The sequence below is a fragment of the Bos indicus x Bos taurus genome, chromosome 23 (genome assembly GCF_003369695.1).
Source record: "Bos indicus x Bos taurus breed Angus x Brahman F1 hybrid chromosome 23, Bos_hybrid_MaternalHap_v2.0, whole genome shotgun sequence".
NCBI lineage: Eukaryota > Metazoa > Chordata > Mammalia > Artiodactyla > Bovidae > Bos > Bos indicus x Bos taurus.
In genome coordinates, this window is record NC_040098.1 from 10983788 (window position 1) to 11006787 (window position 23000).

General features: G+C 39.4%; 1 protein-coding gene across 2 annotated transcripts in view; it reads right to left on the reverse strand.

Annotated features, from left to right (window-relative positions):
• SLC26A8 (solute carrier family 26 member 8) overlaps nt 1-23000 on the reverse strand; it is a 90832-nt gene that overhangs the window by 53514 nt on the left and 14318 nt on the right. For both annotated transcript variants that reach the window (XM_027525294.1, XM_027525295.1), the window contains 3 exons: nt 21660-21799; nt 9945-10061; nt 8232-8413 (listed from right to left, as the gene is read on the reverse strand). In XM_027525294.1, coding sequence (XP_027381095.1) covers nt 8232-8413; nt 9945-10061; nt 21660-21799 — 439 coding nt within the window. The remainder of the gene's footprint in view (nt 1-8231; nt 8414-9944; nt 10062-21659; nt 21800-23000) is intronic.

Sequence of the window (23000 nt, forward strand, 5' to 3'; positions counted from 1 at the left end):
AACGTGAGTGTTTTGTATGGATTACATGACAGAATACACGTAAAACTCTTAGCTCAAATCTGAAAACAGTGACAGACGCAAACATATGTATCACTCATTCTCTTTTTTGGAGGGGCTGCCTTGGGTCTTCCTTGCGGCGCTCAGGACCTTCCTTGTGTCATGGAGGATCTTTTGTTGAGGCGCAAGGACTCTATTTGTGGCGTGCAGGCTCAGTTGTGGCTGAGGGCTTAGTTGCTCCACGGCATGTGGGAATCTTAGTTCCTCGACCAGAGGTCCAAACCTGTGTCCCCTGCATTGCAAGATGGATTCTTAACCACTGCGCTACCAGGGAAGTCCCTATATCACTCATTCTTCATGCTATCCCTTCCTTCAACCTTGTAAATGGTAAATATCTATAATGAACCATAGAACTCTTCCTTGCCCAGCTGTGATGTGGCCTCAGAATCTGGTGTTAACATAATTTTCTAGACATTACTGTCAATCAGTCAGAACTGGTCTGTGACATGAAACCTATCTCTGTCATCCTTATTGAAAACAGGTAGAGACATTTCCCAAATTACAATGGTTCAAATAGTTTTAATTTTGATTTTACAATGGTGTAAAATCACTACACAATTGGTAAAAATGGTATTTTGAATTTTGATTTTTTTTTTTCTGGGCTAGGGTGCAGCATGATGCTCTTTTGTGATGCTGGGCAGGGGCAGTGAGCCAGAGCTTCTACTGGCCACACAGACATGAGGGGAAACAACAGATACACTAAGAACTATCCTGTACTCAGACAGCCACTCTGTTTATTGCTTTCAGTACTATATTCAACAAACTACACGAGATATCCAATACGTTATTATAAAATAGGCTTTGTGTTACATGATTTTGCCCAAAACAGTCTAATGTAAGTGTTCTGAGCACGTTTAAGATAAGCCAGGCTAGGCTATGATATTTGGTAAGCTAGGTTTACTAAATGTATTTTCAACTTACAGTATTCTCAAATTACCATGGGTTTATCAGTATGTAACCCCATCATAGGTCGAGGAAGTTCTGTACTAAATGTTTGGCGAATGAAGGAAAGGTTTAATAAATGGTTGTTTCCTTCCCAGACAACTCCATCCCAACTAAAAACTATTCCTTTACTTCATATTTTTTAAATTATTTTTGGACATGCCACATGGCATGCAGGATCTTAGTTTCCTGACCAGGGATCGAACCCATGCCCTCTGAGGTGGAAGCATGGATTCTTAACCACTGGACTGCCAGGGAAAGTCCCCACTTCATATTCTTTTGACCATGAACTCTTCATTTTTGTTAATACTAGTGTGCACTTTAAGATTATCTAGCTAAGAGTCGGACAAGACTGAGTGACTTCACTTTCACTTTTCACTTTCATGCATTGGAGAAGGAAATGGCAACCCACTCCAGTATTCTTGCCCAGAGAATCCCAGGGATGGGGGAGCCTGGTGGGCTGCCGTCTATGGGGTCGCAGAGACTTGGACACGACTGAAGCAACTTAGCAGCAGCAGCAGCAGTGCACAGGTTCTAGAGGCAGACAAACAGCCTGAATCCCAGTCTGGGGTCTTACTGGTTACATTATCGTCAGCAATTCACTTAACCTCTCTATACCTTTGTTTCCTTAAAATAAGTACAGAGTAATACCTACCCTCATACAGGGGGGTGTTGTGAGGACCAAATGAGGATAAGACATGCAAAGTGCTTTGAACATTGACAGCACACAGCAATAATCGTTAGATGTTATTATTTAGTTCAGACTTTTCTAAAACTTTTTATTGTAAATAATTGCAGGTTGACATGCAGTTGTAAAAAAGCAAGCAGAGATCCTGTTTTCCCCATCTTGCACAACTATACTACATGCCACAACTAGGACAGTGACATCAAATACAGACAAAATAAGAAATAATTCCGTCAGCACAAGGATCTTTCCTGTTGTCCTGTTACAGCCTCTCACCTCCCATCTCTGCCTCCAACCTCCATCCTCTGAGCTCTACTCATCTTTAGTCCCTGGCAACAACTAATCTGTTCTCCATTTCTATAATTTTGCCACTTCAAGAATTTTACATAAATGGAATCATCAGTATGTGAACTTTCCAGTTTTTAGTTTCATTCACTTTTCCTCTTTATTATTTCCTTCCTTCTGCTTATTTTGGGTATAATTTGCTCTTATGTTTCTAGATTCTTGTGGAGGGAGCTTATATTATTAATCTGAGACTTTTTCCTCATTCTACTATATACGTTTTAGTGCTATAAATTTCCTTTTCAGCACCACTTTAGCTGTGTGCCAGAAATTTTGGTGCATTTTATTTTCATTTACTTCAGTGTATTTGTTTCCCTTGAAACTTCCTCTCTGACTTATGGATTGTTTAGAAGTGTGTTGTTCAGTGTCCAGGAATTTGGAGACCTTCCTGTTAACTTTTTGTTATCGAGTTCCAGTTTGATTCCACTGTGGTCAGAGAACACACTGTTTGACTTCAATTCTTTTAAACTTATTGATGTTTGTTTTATAGCCCAGGATGTGGTCTATCTTGCTGTATGTTCCATGGGTTGTTGAAAAGAATGTGTGTTCTGCTGTTACTAGTTGGAGTGTTCTATAAATGTCTCGAGTCCTATCGGTGTTGTTGATGTTTTGAATGTTACTATATCCTTGTTGATTTTCTGTCCAGTTGTTCTATCAATTGTTGGGAGAGGAGCGGTGGAATCAAGATTGCCGGGAGAAATATCAATAACCTCAGATATGCAGATGACACCACCCTTATGGCAGAAAGTGAAGAGGAACTAAAAAGCCTCTTGATGAAAGTGAAAGTGGAGAGTGAAAAAGTTGGCTTAAAGCTCAACATTCAGAAAACAAAGATCATGGCATCCAGTCCCATCACTTCATGGGAAATAGATGGGGAAACAGTGGAAACAGAGTCAGACTTTATTTTTTGGGGCTCCAAAATCACTGCAGATGGTGATTACAGCCATGAAATTAAAAGACCCTTACTCCTTGGAAGAAAAGTTATGACCAACCTAGATAGCATATTGAAAAGCAGAGACATTACTTTGCCAACAAAGGTTCATCTAGTCAAGGCTATGGTTTTTCCTGTGGTCATGTATGGACGTGAGAGTTGGACTGTGAAGAAGGCTGAGCGCCGAAGAATTGATGCTTTTGAACTGTGGTGTTGGAGAAGACTCTTGAGAGTCCCTTGGACTGCAAGGAGATCCAACCAGTCCATTCTGAAGGAGATCAGCCCTGGGATTTCTTTGGAAGGAATGATGCTAAAGCTGAAACTCCAGTACTTTGGCCACCTCATGCAAAGAGTTGACTCATTGCAAAAGACTCTGATGCTGGGAGGGATTGGGGGCAGGAGGAGAAGGGGACGACAGAGGATGAGATGGCTGGATGGCATCACTGACTCAATGGACGTGAGTCTGAGTGAACTCCGGGAGTTGGTGATGGACAGGGAGGCCTGGTGTGCTGCGATTCATGGGGTGGCAAAGAGTAGGACATGACTGAGCAACTGAACTGAACTGATCTGTCTGTTTCTCCATTCCAGTTATATCCATTTTTGCTGCACATATTTTGGGGCTCTGTTGTTTGTTGCATACATATGTAGGTCTGCTACATCCTCTTGGAAGAGCAAGCCTTTTATTATTATGTGCTGTCCTTCTCCACCTCTGGCAATTTTCTTGGCTCTGAAGTATACTTTATCTGTTATTAATATAGTCAATCCTGCTTTCCTTTAATATTTGCATGATATATCTTTCCCTTTTTTTTAATTGTCAACCTAATTATTATTTTTGTTGTTTCTTGCAGACAGCATATTTCTAAATATTTAGTTAATTTCTTTAATGTAAATGTTGATATGTTAAAGGTTAAGTCTGCCATTTTTCTGTTTGCTCTATTTTTCATCTTTTATTTTTTCTGATTTCACACATTACTTGAACTTTTTTAGAATTTCATTTTGATTTGTCTGTAGCATTTTTGAGTGTATAGGTTTTGAAGTGGTTGTCCTAGGTATTACATTATATATACATAACTTATCACAGTCTACTGGTATAAACATTTTACCAGTTTGAACAAATTATAGAAAATTTACTTCCCAATATGTTTGTTTATAAAAGAATTGTTTTAAATATTTCTTCCATATGCATTTTGAACCACATCAGTGGTGTAATTTTTGCTTCAACCATTGAGCATAATTTAGAAAACTTAAGAAGACAAAGAAAACTACCATATCTATCCATGTTTTCCCTTTTCCATTGTTCTTTCTTCCTAGTCGATGTTCCAAGATGCCTTCTTTTATCATTTCCTTTCTGTTTAGAGGACTTCTTTTAGCCATTCTTTTAGGGTAGGTCTTGCTGGTGATAAATTCTCTTAGTTTTCTTCATATATCTCGATTTCTCCTTTATTCTTGAAGGCTATTTACAGAAATGCTGGGCTGGATGAAGCACAAGCTGGAATCAAGATTGCCAGGAAAAAATATCAATAACCTCAGATAGCAGATGACACCACTCTTATGGCAGAAAGCAAAGAGGAACTAAAGAACCTCTTGATGAAGGTGAAAGACAAGAGTGAAAAAGCTGGCTTAAAACTCAAAATTCAAATAAAATAAGATCATGGCATCCAGTCCCATCACTTCATGGTAAATAGATGGGCAAACAATGGAAACAGTGACAGACTTTACTTTCTTGGGCTCTAAAATCACTGCAGATGGTGACTGCAGCCATGACACTTGCTCCTTGGAAGAAAAGCTATGACAAACCTAGATAACGATTAAAAAGCAGAGACATTACTTTGCCAACAAAGGTCCATCTAGTCAAAGCTATGGTTTTTCCAGTAGGCATGTATGGATGTGAGAGTTGGACCATATAGAAGACTTCAGTGTCGAAGAATTGATGCTTTTGAACTTTGGTGTTGGAGAAGACTCTTGAGAGTGCCTAGGACTGCAAGGAAATCAAACCAGTCCATCCTAAAGGAAATCAATCCTGAATATTCATTGGAAGGACTGATGCTGAAGCTGAAGCTCCAATACCTTGGCCACCTGATGCAAAGGGCCAACTCGTTAGAAAAGACCCTGATGCTGGGAAAGATTGAAGGCAGGAGAAGGGGATGACAGACGACAAGATGGTTGGATGGCATCACTGACTCAATGGATATGAGTTTGAGCAGCTCTGGGAGGTGGTGAAGGACAGGGAAGTCTGGTGTGCTGCAGTCAGACACAACTGAACAACAACAATGATTTTTGGATTAATAGTTCTTTCAGCAAATGAAAGAATATTGTGCAATTTCCTTCTGCTCTCCATGGTTTTGGATAAGAAATCTGCTGTCATTTAAATTATTTTCTCCCTGAAGGTAAAGTGTTTCTCTCACTGCTTTCAGGATTTTTTTTCATTGTTTTTAGTTTTCAAACATAGACTATGATTTGTCTTGGTGTAGATTCCTATGGATTTATCTTGTTTTGGATTTTCCAAGGTTCTTAAAACTGTAGAAGTATATCTTTTGTCAAATTTGGGGCATTTTCAGCTTTTAGTTCTTCAAGTAATTCAGTCCCATCTTTTTTCCCCTCCCTTTCTGGGATGCTTATAAGACACAAATGTTAGAGCTTTTGTTATAGTCCCACTTGTCCCTGAGATTCCGTTAAACTTTTTTCAGTCTATTCTCTGTTGTTCAGACTGAGTAATTCCTGTTGTTCTTTCTACAAGTTCATTGATTCTTTACTCTGTCTCCTCCATTTTGCTATCGAGTTGACTCTTTGAATTTTTAATTTTGGTTAGTGTATTTTTCAGCTCTAAAATTTCTATTTGGTTCTTCTTTACATCTTCTATTTATTTTTTGAGACTTTATATTTTTTTTTACTTTGTTTCAAGCATATTCATAATTGGCTGCTGAAGCATTTTTAGGATGGCTGCTTTATAATTTATACCAGATAATTCTAACACCTCTCATCTCAATGCTGGCATCTTTTTATTGCCTTTTTTCATTAAAGTTGAAATGTTCTTGGTTCTTGATATGACAAGTTATTTTCAGTTCAGCTATTGACATTGCATGTACTATGCTATAAGATTCTGGATCTTACTGAAATGTTCTGTTTTAGCCACCTTATTTTGATAAAGTGCTGAGAGGGGAAGGTGTTACCTTGTTACTGCCTGGTCAGGTAGAAGTCCAGGTTCTCCTTTTAAAATCCACTGACACCTGAGGCAGTAGGGACTCTTCATTTTTACTGGGAGGAGATGGAAGTTCTGGCTCCCCACTAGGCCTCCACTGATACCATCCTGACTGGGAGAGACAGAAATGCCTTTATTTCTCCCTGCATGGCCTCTGCTGACACTGCTACAGAGGGGCTTGTCGTCATTAATGCTGTGTTGTGGTGAAAGAACTGACTCTTCACTATGCTTTCTCTGACACACCCCTGCAAGGAGCAGGAAGAAAGGCTCATTACTACTCAGTGGAGATGAAAGTCTCGACTCCCTATTTGGCTTTCTCTGACAGCACCCCGGGTAGCTACCTCATTACAGCTGGGTGAGGGTTGAAGTCTGGCTCCCCACTTGGCCACCACTCGCATGAGTAGGGATAACACCACAGAGTTGTTGTTCTTTTTTTTTCCCTTGGTGTTTGTCTGGAGTAGAGCAGTTATTGGGTAAATGTTTTCACAATTGCTAGTCTTTCCTAGTCCTGTGGCTATATAGAACAGACTTTTGTTGGGACTTTTTCTTTTGGTCTGCTGCATTGGCATTTTGGCTTTCTGGCTTCTTTAGCACCAAGTTTAAGATGTATGGGGCAAAAAGAAAACCCAAGGAACTCTCCACTGTGTTGTTTCTTGGGTCTGAACCAGTTTGTTGTCTTCTCTCCACCTTTCAGAGCCTTTTTATATTTGGTTTGTATATAACTTGCCAAAATTTTCAGTTGTTCTTAAGAAGAGGAATAGGGAAAAGTACATATATTCATTCTTCCTGTAAATGGAATATCTTCTCCTTTGTTATATGAAAAAAGTGATGCTCAAACAAGGAAAAAGAACATGCCAAGGCTACTTATAATTAATAGATTGCTGACTTGCTGCCTGTTATTTTGTCTTCTGCTGCAAGACTGACTTTTTAAGACATGGGTATTATATCTTAAAAAAATCTTTTTGGTCTCTATTTAAGTACCAACTTCATTTCTCTGTACTCTGTAATTATAACTTATTAATGCTTACTATGTGACAGGCTCTAGGCTGAATGCTTTACATGCATTTTCTCACTTAATCCTTACAAGAACTCTTCAATACAAATATTATTATTCCCATTTTAAACATGAAGAAACTGAGGCCTGCAAATAAGTCATACAATTGGTTAAGAGTCAGGGCTGGGGTCAGCCCACCAGGGCAGCCTGCCTTTGTAGGCTTCCAATAAGTCTTTACCTAATAAAGGATGGCTTCAGAGAAAACAGAGAAAGTTAGCTCGAGTTTGGGTTAGCTGAGAAGACAGAGAAATAAAGCTGAAATATGTGACTTTAGTTCAGTCGGTGATGCTTTAGATGGTAGACTCTCAGAAGAAATCAAAGACACTGCCCAAAATAAGGTTGGATATTTTAATAAATCATTGATATCATCATCCATTAGCTGTGTCCTGTCATTGTAGAGAAAGGATTTTACATCTGACTCTAATGCCCACTAACCAAAAATACAGTGTGTGAGCCCACGAGTGCTATTCTTGTTGAAAGAATATAAAGGAATTTTTTTTTAAAGGAATTTTTTAAAATATGAAATCATGAGTAGACCTCTAGGCCACATTCCCTTCTCTTAGATTTTTTGTATATAGACCATTTTCAAAGTCCTTATTGAATTTGTTACAATATTTCTTCTGTTTCAGGTTTTGGTTTTTTGACCACGAGGCATGCAAGATCCTAGCTCCCTCACCAGGGATTGAACTCGCCACCTCCCACATTGGAAGGTGAAGTCCTAACTGTTGGACTACCAGGGAAGTCCTATTTGGACCCTTCTTTAGTCTTATAGTATTAGAGATTGAGGAGAATGTTGAGTATCTCATCCTAAACCAGGGGTGGTAGATTTCTGGGGAGGGAGAAGTTTTGTCACTGAGGAGTCAGTCTATCCATACGTCCCATAAGTTTTGGAAAAAAATGAAAATCACTTAAATTCCAGATATATCACAATGGGTAACAGAAGCAATTCAAGGAAAGGGTTCATGTGCAGCCCCTTTATTTATTTCTTTTTCCTTCAGGGATTCAGAGACTCAGGACCTACCTGAATAATCCCAGTCAGCAAAGTTACAGATGCCACAGAACTCAAGGATCTGTTATAGTTCTCATAGAAGGACGTGTTAGAAAAGTCAGCCTGGATGAAAGTTCCCAGTAATAAGTGGCCCCTGTTGAATGGCTGTGTCCTCAGGACATTGATTGCCAGAGCACTCACAAGGAAGAATGTACCTATGAAAGAAAACAGTTAGGCAGAGGGTGAGGTTTTAAGTCCAGGTGAACTGACAGATGTTGACAAAAGCAAAGCACTTTTCTTATCTGAAAGTGGCCACTGAGAAGTAAGAAAGAGCAGGAAAAAGCTCTCTGGTTTCACATACTGTAACCAACTCCGAAATTTTAGATCTTTTTGGCCTAGGTAACAACCTCTTTATATCGATGGGCATATGGAGTAGGAAGAAAGAAAAACTGACTGGAAATGTATATCTGGCTCAGCTACTGTACCTGTTCTTAGAAATGGTGAAAAATGTGATGGTGGAAAAAGGATCAGAAAACAAAGCTAATCAATAATAATAAGAAGAAAAACAATACCTAAACACTTAAGAAGGATGTAATAGGTGCAAAATGACATGGAGCTAAACCTGTTTCAAACAAAATTTTATTTACTTCTCATATCAACATGAATGCAAGAGGCAAAGGCAAATTTTACCTTTGAATTACCTAACAGAAGCAAAACTCTAGTAGCCCTTGTTATCAGTATTTGGAAGTGACTGTAATGCGCTCTGAGAACTTGGAGTAATTGGAATAAAATAGCTGTTTTAGTGTTTAAAATCAACAGATACTAAATTTTAGTAAAGATGTGGAATAGTGTCCTTAAAAAGGCACAGGTGCACACCACAGAATGGGATGGCAACTGGACTGAATATGCAAACACATCTGGAGAAAAAAGTGTGCCAGTCAGAATGGTCAGTGTTGGTTGCCTGGTCAGTTGTTCAGTGTGGAAGCTCAGAAAAAGGTACTTGACTCGTGGACATTGGTGATGCCCTTCTGAGACCGTCAGGGCATTGTGTGGTTTGATTTCTATACAGGTTCACCTAGGGGAAGTAATTGTGCTGATCATAGGACCTTCAGTTGGGTCTGATCTCTGAAACAGTCATTTCGAATTATAAATTAGTAGACGGACATTTGACTCAGGGAAGAAAAGTGCTTACCCTGCGGGTTTCAGTGTTTTGATTATTATGACAATATTTTCTCAATGTAAATTAATAATTTGATATGATTATTATAAATCAGGTTCATGGAGGATGGTTATTATGGGTTCAGCTGAAAAGTGGATCCATTCTAGGAGTTTTGGCAAAATCATTTCTAGATCTTTTCAGTCGAGGATAATCAGATCACAAAGTGTGGAAATTTCAGTAAGGAAGACGCCTCTTGTCCTTTCATTCCTTTAATAACTTATGGGCCTGTTTGTCTGGTGGGGACATTAATAATAGCATGAAAGTGTTCAGTTTCTAAAATCTGAACACTAACTCTGTGAATAGAATATCCCTGTGACTGATTCATGTCGATGTATGGCAAAAACCACCACAATATTGTAAAGTAATTAGTCTCCAATTAAAATAAATAAATTATAAAAGAAGAATATCCATCTTCTGCCTCTTTTCTTTATATGTTAAACATAGATTTAACTTCAGTTCCTTAGCAATAAGTAAATAACCGAGATGGAGACTTCATATACCTCCTGTGATTCTAGCACTGAACTCACCAATGGACATTTGATGACATGATCCAAAAATTCCATAAATTACTGAAGCACAGAAAGCTGCATAAGAGACATTGAGAGGAGGAATCAGATGCCTTGCCAGCAAACCAAGCATCAGGACTGAAAAGCAAGATAATTTAAGTAAGCAAAGGTAGCCTGGCTTTTTAAAGTCACCTGAAATAAAAACTGTAAAGAATACTTAAAATAAAAGTGACCCATGTACACAGCTGAATATGGTAACAGTAAACTTTGGCATACAGCCCTTAATTAGTACTTTTTATGATCGGCTTTGATTTCTAGCTTCTCTTCCTATTTTATCACATGTTTTTACACTTCAATTCTAAATCACAGGCTTAAACACCTTTCATGTGAATCATGGAAAGCAAACATCAAAGCAGTAGGACCTTTAATCTCAACAGCTCAGAAGCAGACCATTCTCATCCTCAGTCTAGTATAAGAAGGCCCTAGGAATCCTCCAGGGCTGGAGATAAAGCTAGACGGCAAAGCAAGAATTGTCACACTTAACTGACTTGACTCCAAGTTGGTATGTGTTGTCTTTCTTTCATATGCCAATCACTCCAGCATCTTCCTTCAGCTCCTTCTTCAGTATTTAATTTCTTTTCTAAGAAGCACCATGAGATTTTGGAAATTTTGAGCCAAGTGGACTGACCTACATGGTGTCATCCTTTGATGTCTCAAGTCCACAACTCCTGCCCTGAGCAACTCTCTTCAATTTACATCATACCAGTGTGCTCATCAGAAATCAATTATGAGTCTAGTGAGCCAAATTTATTGTCTTAAACAAGCAAGGCTTTGTTGACCCACTTCAACGATGGTCAACTCATGGCCAATCTTGTTTCATCAATGTCTTCATTCCTCTCCCATCCCATAATTATTTTGAGGCAAATCCAAAACATTAAGTCATTTCATCTGTAGATATTTTCAGTATATGTGTTTTAGAAAAAGGGCCTCTTTTAAGTACAATATCATCATCACACCTAAGAAACTAATAATGGTTCTTAACCATTATCAAACATCCAATATTCAAATTTCCCTGATTTCTCAAATATAGTTGTACTTGTAGACCACCTGTAAGATGATCTACAATGACTAATTGGTACTCATGTCCTTGAGTGAGTTTCACCCCTTAAGTGTGAAATAACTTACTTCTTTTTTTAAAATTTATTTATTTTAATGGAGGTTAATATACTTTACAATGTTGTAGTGGTTTTTGCCATACATTGACATGAATCAGCCATGGGTATACATGTGTTCCCCATCCTGAACCTTCCTCCCACCTCCCTCCCTATCTCATCCCTCAGGGTCATCCCAGTGCACCAGCCCTGAGTACCCTGTCTCATGCATCGAACCTGGACTGACGATCTATTTCACATATGATAATATACATGACTCAATGCTATTCTCTCAAATCATCCCACCCTCGCCCTCTCCCACAGTGTCCAAAAGTCTGTTCTTTATATCTGTGTCTCTTTTGCTGTCTCGCATATAGGGTCATCATTATCATCTTTCTAAATTCCATACATATGTGTTAATATACTGTATTAGTGTTTTTCTTTCTGACTTTCTTTGCTCTGTATAATAGGCTCCAGTTTCATCCACCTCATCAGAACTGATTCAAAAGGATTCTTTTTAATACCTGAGTAATATTCCATTGTGTATATGTACCACAGCTTTCTTATCCATTCATCTGCTGATGGACATCTAGGTTGCTTCCATGTCCTGGCTATTTGAAACAGTGCTGCGATGAGCATTGGGATACACGTGTCTCTTTCAATTCTGGTTTCCTCGGTGTGTATGCCCAGCAGTGGAATTGCTGGGTCATATGGGAATAACTTACTTCTATTAAAAATAAATAGGCTACAACAAAAATGATAAGATGTCACTTTTGAGATTGGGTTGCAAGAAGACGGTGTTTTCTGTCTTCACTGCTCTCTGGCTCTCTCTCTCTCTTTCATTTAGGTCACCAGCTGCCAAAGTTGACCTCAAGGGTGTGCTACCTACGCAGTCACAGAGTATCTTGGGCTTAGAAGGCTCCGTGCTTGAATTAATGCTCTACTCTGATCATCTTGAAAAATACTGGATAATTTTTGAACTAGGGAATCTGCATTTGCATCTAGCACTGGGCCTCACACATCAGTTGTTCCTGCCAGCAGCCATATAGAGACCGATATAGTGGAAAACCCAAACCTGCCAGCAAACATGAGTAGCCTGGAAGCTGATCCAGCAGCCTCAGTAGAGCCTTGAGATGAATGACAGTTTGATTGCAACCTTATGAGAGACCTTGAGCCAGAGGTATGGCAGGTTTGGGGTGATCTTTTAAAAAAAGTTATTTGCTATTACATGTGCTTTCTTTTGTGGTTATTGTACATTTATTTTTTAACAAACTTTGTGTTTACATCAAATGAAGTCCTCACATTAGTTGATACATCTCTTAAGTCTTTTGTAATTTATGGTTCCCCTTCCACATTTTTTCCCTAAGCAAGTCTCTATTGACTGCAAGTAACAGAAAACCAGTTCAAATCAGCTTGAGCAAAATAGGAAAAAAAAATTTTGCTGAACAGCACGGTTTGCTGGATCCTAGTTCTCTGACCTGAGCTGGACCGGAGGCTCATGGCATTGAAAGCACTGAGTCCTAACCACTGGACCACCAGGGAATTTCCACAATAGTAAATATATTAAAAGAGGACAAAGGTCAGTTGGACCTCATCAGAGGCTGGAAGCAGAACTAAATAGCCATCAGGATCCAGGCAGCTGTTTCCCCATTCTCTTTGTCTACAGGCTTATAGTCTCCTGTTTTGTTCCCAGTTTGGGGGCCTCGATGAACAAGACTTCTATGTATATTCTTGTACATGACTCTAGGTGCATAAGTGGGTAAATTCCCTCGATACACCCTGAAGCATAACTGCTGGGGCATTTAACAGAATATGTGAAACTGTTTTCCAAATGGTTGTACAATTTACATTCCCACCAAAACTATGAAAATTCTCATTATTTACAATTTACATTCCCACCAAAACTATGAAAACTCTCATTATTTACATCTGTATTATCACACGATATTATCAGAATTTTTATTTCAGTGGGTATGAGCTAGTTAATTTCCACTTCCACTTCATTTATTACCAATAATGTTGGTCAATCTTATTGTGTAGTTTCTTATAGATTTGTAGGAATATATATACACACACACACACACACACATACTTATATATATTATAGATTTAAGTCCTTTGTTGGGTATTCTATGGTTTGTTTTTCAATCTTCATTGTGTAATCTTTTTTTTTTTAATTTTGGCTGCACTGGGTCTTTATTGCAGCCCCACAGCTTATAGGATCTTAGTTCCCCAACCAGGGATCAAACCCACGTCCCCTGCATTGGAAGGTGGATTCTTAACCACTGGACTATCAAGGAAGTCCCTATCATGTCTCTGAATAAACAGAAGTTCTTAAGTTTTATTTAACTTAAACTTGCAGTTATTTCCTTTTAGGCTAGTGCTTTTTGTGTCTTGTTTAAGAAACATTTTCTACCTCAGGTCCATAAAGATATCCTCCTCTATTATTCAAAAAAGTCTTTATAGTTTTGTCTTTCATATTTGGGTCTTTAATCTACCAGGAATAGATTTTTGTGTATGGGTGAGGTAGGGGTCTAAAAAATTGTTTTCATATAAATATTTAATTTATATGAAATATTCTGTTTCACATCATTTTTCAAAAGCCTGTTTCTATAGTGACACATCTGATACAAACCATGCAATGTATACATGTGTGACTCTTCTGTTCCGCTGCCCTAATTGTCCATTTCTACAATACCACACTGTTTAATTACTTTTTTTAGTAATTAGTAATATTTTGTAATAAATTTAATAGTCCCCATTTTATTGTGAAATATATACATAGAAAGTACATTAAAATAGATGTTGAGTTTAATAAATATCTATAAAACAAACACTGATGTTACCACCTACTCAGATCTTTCATCCCAACCCCATCCCTCCCCACAGAAGTATTCGTTATTTTGACTTTCATGATAAGAACTTCTTTACTTTTCTTTATAGTTTTACCACTACTGTACAAACCTCTAAACAATATAGTTTAGTTGGTCCCACTATTGAAGTTTATATTAGTGGGATTATAATTCATGCAATTTTTATTTCTGCTTATTTTTCTCATTATTATATATATAAGCATCTTCCATGTTGTCATGAGTTGCTTGAGAGCACTCCTGTTCCTTCTGTGTATTCCAATATATGTATATATGAATGCTTATTTATTCATTCTGCTTTTGATGGACATCACCTTAAACATTGTTACTTTATATTCAGTCTTGATAGCTGGAGATGCGAGTCCTCCTATGTCACACTTTAAAAGAACTTGCCTGTTCTTAGAAAATGTTATCTTTCAATTAATTTAGGTCCTTATTAATATTTCTCAGTAAAGTTGTACATTAATAATTTCTCTGTAGAGGTCTTGTACATCATTTCTTAGTTTCATTACAACTTATTTCATATTCACTATGCTTTGGTGAATGATATTAAAAATTTTTTTCCACATTTCATTTCTTGCAGGTATGAAAGAATATAATTTATTTTCATTTATACATCTTGTACCCAGCAACCTTGACAAAATCTTATTAATTATATCCATTTATCTGTAGATTCTTTTGAATTCTCTACATTAAAAAAATCATCTATGAATGATGAATTTTTTATTTCTTTGTAATTGCTATGTAATTTTTTACCCTTTATCTTGCTTGAATACACTGCCTCTATGTTGAAAAGCTCTGTTTACTCTTTTTAAGGCAATTTTTTAAAATTTAATTTTATTTGTGGCTGCACTGGGTCTTCATGCTGCCCATGGCTTTCTCTAGTTGGTGTGGGGGCTGCTCACTGTGGTGGCTTCTCCAGTTGTGGAGGATGGGCTCTAGGTGCCTGGGCTTCAGTAGTTGTGGCACACAGGCTTAGCTGCCCCATGGCACGCGGGATCTTCCAGGACCAGGGACTGAACCCCTTGTCCCCTGCTTTGCAGGCAGATGCTCAACCACTGGACCACAGGGAAGCCCACCCTATTTATTCTTTACAACCAACACGTGATATGAAGACTGGGTCTTTTGAAATGTAGGGTTTCAAATAACTCACCAATACAGGGAAGGTAAGAGAATTTCTTGGCAACAGCCGGAGAACTAAATTGTCTTAAGTTTTAGTTAAGGTTAGGCTGTGGAGAAATAGAGGGAAACCAAGTCTCTAAACTTTCCAAAACCTTAAAAATTTTTTAAATTTTGAACTAAGTTTAGACTTACAGAAAAGCTACAAAGATAATAGCGCATTTCCATACAATGGGAAAGAAGTACGTCAAGACTATATATTGTTATCATGTGGAATGCTGGGCTAGATGACTCACAAGCTGAAATCAAGATTGCTGGGAAAAATAACAACCTCAGATATGCAAGTGACATCACTTTAATGGCAGAAAGCAAAGAGCAATTAAAGAGCCTCTTGATGAAGGTAAAAGACTAGAGTGAAAAAGCTGGCTTAGTACTCAACATCCATAAAATGAAGATCATGGCATTTGGTCCCATCACTTCATGGCAAATAGATGGGGAGAAAGTGGAAACAGTGACAGATTTTATTTTCTTGGGCTCCAAAATCACTGCGGATGGTGACTGCAGCCATGAAATTAAAAAACGCTTGCTCCTTGGAAGAAAAGCTACGACAAACCTAGAGAGTGTATTAAAACGCAGAGACATCATTTTGCTGACAAAGGTCCGTCTAGCAAAGCTATGATTTTTCCAGTAGTCATGTATGGATGTGAGAGTTGGACCATAAAGAAAGCTCAGCGCTGAAGAACTGATGCTTTGGGACTGTGGTGTTAGAGAAGACTCTTGAGAGTCCCTTGGTCAGCGAGGAGCTCAAACCAGTCAATTCTAAAGGAAATCAATCCTGAATATTCATTGGAAAGACTGATGCTGAAGCTGAAACTCCAATACTTTGGCCACCTAATGCGAAGAGCCAACTCATTGGAAAAGACTCTGATGCTGGGAAAGATTGAGGGCAAGAGAAGAAGGGGGCAACAAAGGATAAGATGGTTGGATGGCATCATCGACTCAGTGGACATGAGTTTGAGGGAATTCTGGGAGATGGTGAAGGACTGGTGTGCTGCAGTCCATGGGGTTGCAAAGACTCAGACATGACTGAGCAACTGAACAACAGCAATATATGCCTTACCTAGATCCCTCTAATGTGAATACTGTACATAATCATAGTATAATTGGTATCAGGAAATTAACATTAGAAAATAACTATTAATAAATACTTTACTTCAACTTCAACAGCTTTCCCCCTAATTTCCTTTTTCTGTTTCATAATTCCATCCAGAGTTCCCTATTTCATTTAGCTGTTATTTTTCCTTAATGCTAATATCTGTTATAGTTCCTCAGCTGTTACTTGTCTTTCTTGATTTTGTCACTTTGGAAGAGTATTGAGCTATTTTGCTAAATGCCCCTCAGTTTGGGGTTGGGCTTCCCTGGTAGCTAGGCTGGTAAAGAATCTGCCTGAAATGTTGGAGACCTGGGTTTGATCCCTGGGTTGGGAAGATCTCCTGGAGGAGGCCATGGCAACCCTCTCAGTATTCTTCCCTGGAGAATCCCTATGAACAGAGGAGCCTGGCGGGCTACAGTCCATGGGGTCCTAAAGAGTCGGACACGACTGAGAGACTAAGCACAGCACAGCACAGGCTCCTCATGACCATACCAAGGTTAAATGCTTTGGATGCGAACACTACAGAAATGATATTACGTCCTTCTTAGTGCATTATACCACAGAATTCATGATCTCCAAATGTCTTACTATTGGTGATGACAGTATTGATTACTTGGTAAAGGTGGTTGCTCCCAGGTTCTCTATTGTAATGTAGTGGAGGAGTTAAATATCTTGAGGAAGATATTTGGAACTATACAAGTCCTGGCTTCCCTGGTGGCTCAGATGGTAAAGAAGCTGCCTGCAATGCGGGAGACCTGCATTTGATCCCTGGGTTGGGAAGATCCCCTGGAGAAGAAATGGCAACCACTCCGGTATTCTGCCTGAAGAATCCCATGGACAGAGGAGCCTGGAGGGCTACAGTCCATGGCGTCGCACAGAGTCAGATACAACCGAGCAACTAACCCTTTCACTTTTCAAGTCCTGTTACATAGTTTGCCAACTTTTACCCACTGACTTTAACCTCTCTTAGTGGATTTTATCTCCAACAAGTATCACTGTAGTCTTTTACTCATGGTGATTTTCTATTTTCTTTTACATTTATAAATTGGGTTCTACTGTAAGGAAGAGCTAGCATGTTTCAAATAAGGTTTTCACTGTGCAGTATTTTTAAAGATTTTTTTAAAAATCTTGACTGAATTTGTTCCAGTATTGCTTCTGTTTGATGTTTAGATTTTTTGGCGGTGAGGCATGGGGATCTTAGCTCCCCAACCAGGGACTGAACTCACACTCCCTGCATTGGAAGGTGAAGTCTTAACCACTGGATGGCCAGGGAAGTCCCACTGTGCAGTACTTTTGTTTCACTTGAAGAAAATTATTGTTTGGTCCTACTTGTTTAAATGCAAGTAAAACTTTCGAACTGTTTACACTACAAATTATTTCATTATTCATACTACTTAAAATAACACACAGTCCCTTAGTCAGCAAGAGTTGCTTGGATTTACTCATTCAGGATACTTCCCTGGTGGCTCAGACAGCAAAGCGTCTGCCTACAATGCTGGAGACGCAGGTTCAATTCCTGGGTCGGGAAGATCTCCTGGAGAAAGAAATGGTAACCCACTCCAGTATTCTTGCCTGGAAAATCCCATGGACCAAGAAGCCTGGTAGGCTACAGGCCATGGGGTTGCAAAGAGTCGGACATGACTTCACTTTCACTTTCACAGTTATGTAATCATTATTCAACAAATACCTTGAGTACCAATTATGTGCCAAATACTGTGCTAGATGTTAGGTATAGTTATACACCCTAATGTTACTCTTATTTTGGTATGAAATTATACTGATGACTTGGAAATTTAGCAGAGAAATGTCCTCAAGCCTTGACCAAAGTGAAGGATCTTTGATAAGTGGGGTTCAGTAGTGGACTCACAGGTCAAGGTACAAGAGCTCAGGTCTCTCATTCCAGAACCACAGGAATGCTCTAAAGACGTTCTGATACTTTCCTGGAAGTGAATATACTTTTACAAATGGACCATTTTGGTTTGTATCTGCCATATGGAAATTAAAAAAAAAAATACCTAGTTACTTAGTTGGCTGCACCGAGTCTTAGTTTCGACACCTGGGATCTTTAGCTGTGACATGTAGAATCTAGTGTTCTAACCAGATATCAAACCTGGGCTCCCTAAATTGGTGGTCTTAGCCACTGGACTACGTGAAGTCCCTGCCACATGGAAATTAATGTAATCCATAGTCTCCAAAATTTACAAATAGCTTGTGATGCTTAACAGCATCAAAACAAACAACCCACTTAAAAAATGGGCAGAAGACCTAAATAGACAGTTCTCCAAAGAACTACTGAAGTTCATGCACCCCAGAGCTCATACTCCACAACAAGGGAAGCTTGAGCACTGCAAGTAGAGAGCAGTCCCCACTCTCTACTGGTCTCTATTAGTGACCTAATGTGATTAAGTGAAGAGTTTTTGTATATGACAGGAAAAACTCAATTCATAAACAGAAAAAAAAATGAACGTCATCAAAATTAAAAGCCTTTGCTCTGTCAAATATATTGTCAAGAGAATGAAAAGATAAACTACAGACTGAGAGAAAATATTTGAAAATCATATATCTAACAAAGGACTTATTCTTAGAATATAAAAAGAATTCTGAAAAACTAACAATAAGAAAAAAAAATCCAATTAAAAGATGAGCAAAAAACTTGAACAGGCACCTTGCCAAAGAGGATCTGAAGACACCAAATAAGAACATGAAAAGATGTTCAAGTTCATTAGCTATTGCTGCTGCTGCTGCTAAGTCGCTTCAGTCGTGTCTGACTCTGTGTGACCCCATAGACAGCAGCCCGCCAGGCTCCCCCGTCCCTGGGATTCTCCAGGCAAGAACACTGGAGTGGGTTGCCGCCTCCCTCTCCAATGCATGAAAGTGAAAAGCGAAAAGCGAAAGTGAAGCCACTCAGTTGTGTCCGACTCGCAGCGACCCCAGGGACTGCAGCCTACCAGGCTCCTCTGTCCATGGGATTTTCCAGGCAAGAGTACTGCCACTAGAGAAACGCAAATTACAAACAAAATGAAGGACTCCCCTGGTGGTACAGTGGGTAAGTATCTACCTGCCATTGCAGGGGACACGGGTTTGATTCCTGGTCTGGGAAGAGTCTCCATGCTGTGGGCAACTAAGCCCATGCGCCACAACTTCTGAAGCCCACGCATCTTAGAGTCCATGCTTTGCAACAAGAGAAGTCACTGCTATGAGGAGCCCACCCACTGCAACTAGAGAGCAGTCCCCCTCACTGTAACTAGAGAAAGTCCATGCACAGCAACAAAGACCCAGCACAGCCAAAAATAATTAATTTAAAAATCTTTACTCTTTTAAAAAACAAAAATTGGCTGCATCGGGCCTTAGTTGTGGTATGCAGGCTCAGTAGTTAGAGCGTGTGGGCTTAGTCACTCCATGGCATGTGGGATCCCAGTTCCCTGATCAGGGATCTAACCCAAAATGCCTGCATTGCAAGGTAGATTCTTAACCACTGAACCACCAGGGAAGTCCCTAAAAAACCTTTAAATAAAAAAAGGTGCAAGGGATCTCTATTTATTTTTTACAAATTAATGTGAACCTATAGTTACCTCAAAATAGAAAGTTTAATTTAAAGATATTTAATTTAAATATCAAGTGCTAACAAGGGTGTGGAGGAACTAGAATTCTCATATATTGCTGGTGGGAATATAAAATGGTAGGTTCAGCCACTCTGCATAAACAGTTTGGCAGTTTCTTGTAAAGTTAAACATATACTTCCCATATAACCAATAATATCACTCCTGGGGTATTTACCTTGGAGAAATGACAATTATGTTCACACAAAAACCTGTACGTGAGTGTTCACAGCAACTCTGCGATGGACCCAAACTGGAAACAAAATGTCCATCAATAAATGAATGGATAAGCAAACTGTGATATAGTCATATAATGGAATATTGTTCTTCAGTAAAAAGGAATAAACTATTGACGCACACAGCAGTTTGCATTGATTTCATAATGCTGAATTATGGATGTCATCCTTCAGAAGTTATATATTATATGAGTCCATATATACAACATTCTGAAAAAGACAGAGCTATGGTGATGGAGAAGAGATCAGTGGTTGCCAGGGGTCAGAGGTCAGCAGACAACATGACTAAGAAGTGACGGCACAAGAGAGTTTGGGGGCTGATGGAACTGCTACATAGCCTGGTGGTGGCAGTGGTTATACAAATTTATACCTGTGTTTTAATTCACAGAACTGTAAGAAATAAGTAAATTTTACTGTAAGATAATTATTTTAAAGGGATCCCTTTTCCCTACTAACAGCCCTTTTGCCAGAGTTGGATTTTAGCTACCATTGGCCCCTTTCACTTCATTTGTGCTTTACACAACCTGTATGATCACAAATTTCAGTCTTGCTTGGTTTGCCCCCGCAAGAATAGAGAAATGGAAGTGTTTAAACACTATGGAGGGAATTGTGAACTGAATAAAGGAGGGGCTTCCCTGGTGGGTCAGCAGTAAAGAATCCGCCTGCAATATAGGAGCCACAGGAGAAGTGGGTTCGATCCCTGGATTGGGAAGATGCCCTGTAGGAAGGCAAGGCAACCCACTCCAGTATTCTTGTCTAGAGAATCCCACGGACAGAGGAGCCTGATGGGCTACAGTCCATAGCGTTCCAAAGAGTCGGACATGACAGAAGCAACTTAGCATTCACTGAGTAAAGCGTTAACACAAAATCCTCTTGCTGATAAAGCTGATCTTGGGTTAGCTTTCTAGCTGTTTCTTTGGAAACCTGACAATGGTGGAATGTCAACTGTGTCACCAAGCAATACGAGTTATGGTAAAAAGAACCCGATTAGTATATTCTAGCTGGACCAAGGGTGAGTGAAAGATTAGTGTCTGGTGGGAAGCCCGAACTCGGAGCTTCTCAGAGCACAATGACACTTGCCACTGGACGTGTCACTATGGGACCCCTGGAGGCATCAGCTATGGGAACTGCAAGAGGTGTTGGTTCCTACTTGGGAAACAGGACTTCTAAAGCCCAGATAGCTCCCCTACCTATCTAAGTGATCTTGTCTTATATCTGAACTGCCACTTGTAAGACCAAAGAGTGGGCCCCTGGACTGCTGTGTGTGACTTGCTAAAGAGAAGTTAGTATGCTGGGCTTCTTATTCTTCACCTTTCTAAGTAAAATCAATGCCAAGTGAGGTCTACTGGAGTCCTGTGAGTATGAAATGACTAGTTAAGGAAAAAATGACTGTGAGCAGGCATTACAAGAATTCAGGGTTCTAAACTAAACTGAGACTTTTGGAACCACCCTCGAAGAGTTAGAAATTTGGCAGGTAAGGAAACAAATGGTAATGATGTGAATGGAAATCACTTTTTTTTTTTTTCTATATATCTAGCACAAGTAACTTGTTTACTCTGGATAAGTGATATATTGCCTGTGGGAGAAAAGCCTTTGTATCTTTCTTACCTTGGGGAATTTGCACAAGGCCAACACTTATACCAGCAAGTAAGTCTCCAAGAAGCCAATCTTTGAATCGATAGAAACACATCCACTCTAGGAAGGGAAACACTGTAAGCAGGCATCTTCGGAACTTGTGCCATGAGCATCTGCGAGAAAGAACAGACTTAAGTTCTCCGAAGAAAAAGTCCACAGGACCAAGAAAAGCCACACCCAATACTTTCTTCTTCCCACACAACAGAGTTTTTTGTTAATACTACTGACATGTGGACATATTGGACTGGCTAAGTCTTTGTTGTGAGGCTGTCCTGTGCACTGTAGGATGTCTAGCAGCATCTCTGGTCTGTATCCATTAGATGCCACCAGCATCCCCTCCCCTAGTCTTAATAACCAAAAATGTCTCCAGGCACTGCCAAATATTCCCTGGGGGATGGTATCACCTCCAGTTGAGGATCAGTGCCATACATGATAAGAACTAAGCCTTATAAGGGCTTCCCTGGTGGCACAGTGGTAAAGAATCTGCCTGCCAATGCAGGAAACATGGGTTCGATTTCTGGGTCAGAAAGATCGATGGGTCAGGAAGATCCCCTAGAGAAGGAAATGGCAACCCACTCCAGTATCTGTCCCTGGGAAATCCCATAGACAGAGGAACCTGGTGGGCAATAGTCCACTGGGTCACAAAAGAGTCAGACATGATTTAGCGACTCAGTTCAGTTCAGTTCAGTCGCTCAGTCGTGTCCAACTCTTTGCGACCCCATGAATCGCAGCACACCAGCAAAAGCATTGTAAGTCCGGTATACAAATCAGGTGTGCAGTTTTATAGAATGTTTGAAGAAAATTCAAGCTACCAAAATTTACCAGTAGAAAACTTGACTTTTATGGCTTTCTCTTGGTAAGGACAGTTTTCTGAGATGTGATATTGGTGGGTGGCAGGCAATTAACACATTCATATCATTCCTGTATACTAAAATTTTTACCAAGCATTAACTCTATATGGCTTTGACCTGTAATAAAGAATCTGCCAGTAATGCAGGTGCAAGAGACTCAGGTTTGGTCCATGGGTTGGAAAGATCCCCCAGAGAAGGCAACCCACTCCAGTATTCTTACCTGGAGAATTCCATGGACAGAGGAGCCTGTCAGGCTACAGTCCACGAGGTCGCAAAGAGTCAGACAGGACTGAGCGATTATCATTTTCACTTTCATGTAGAAATTTATGGAAAATATACAATATGGAGTCTTGTGCTTATGGCATTAGCCATGTAAAGAAAAGGCAATACAACAAGGCCTTATTATCTTTTAGCTCAGTGGATAACAACTAGAGGGCATTTTGTTTCCCAAGGGACACCTGGT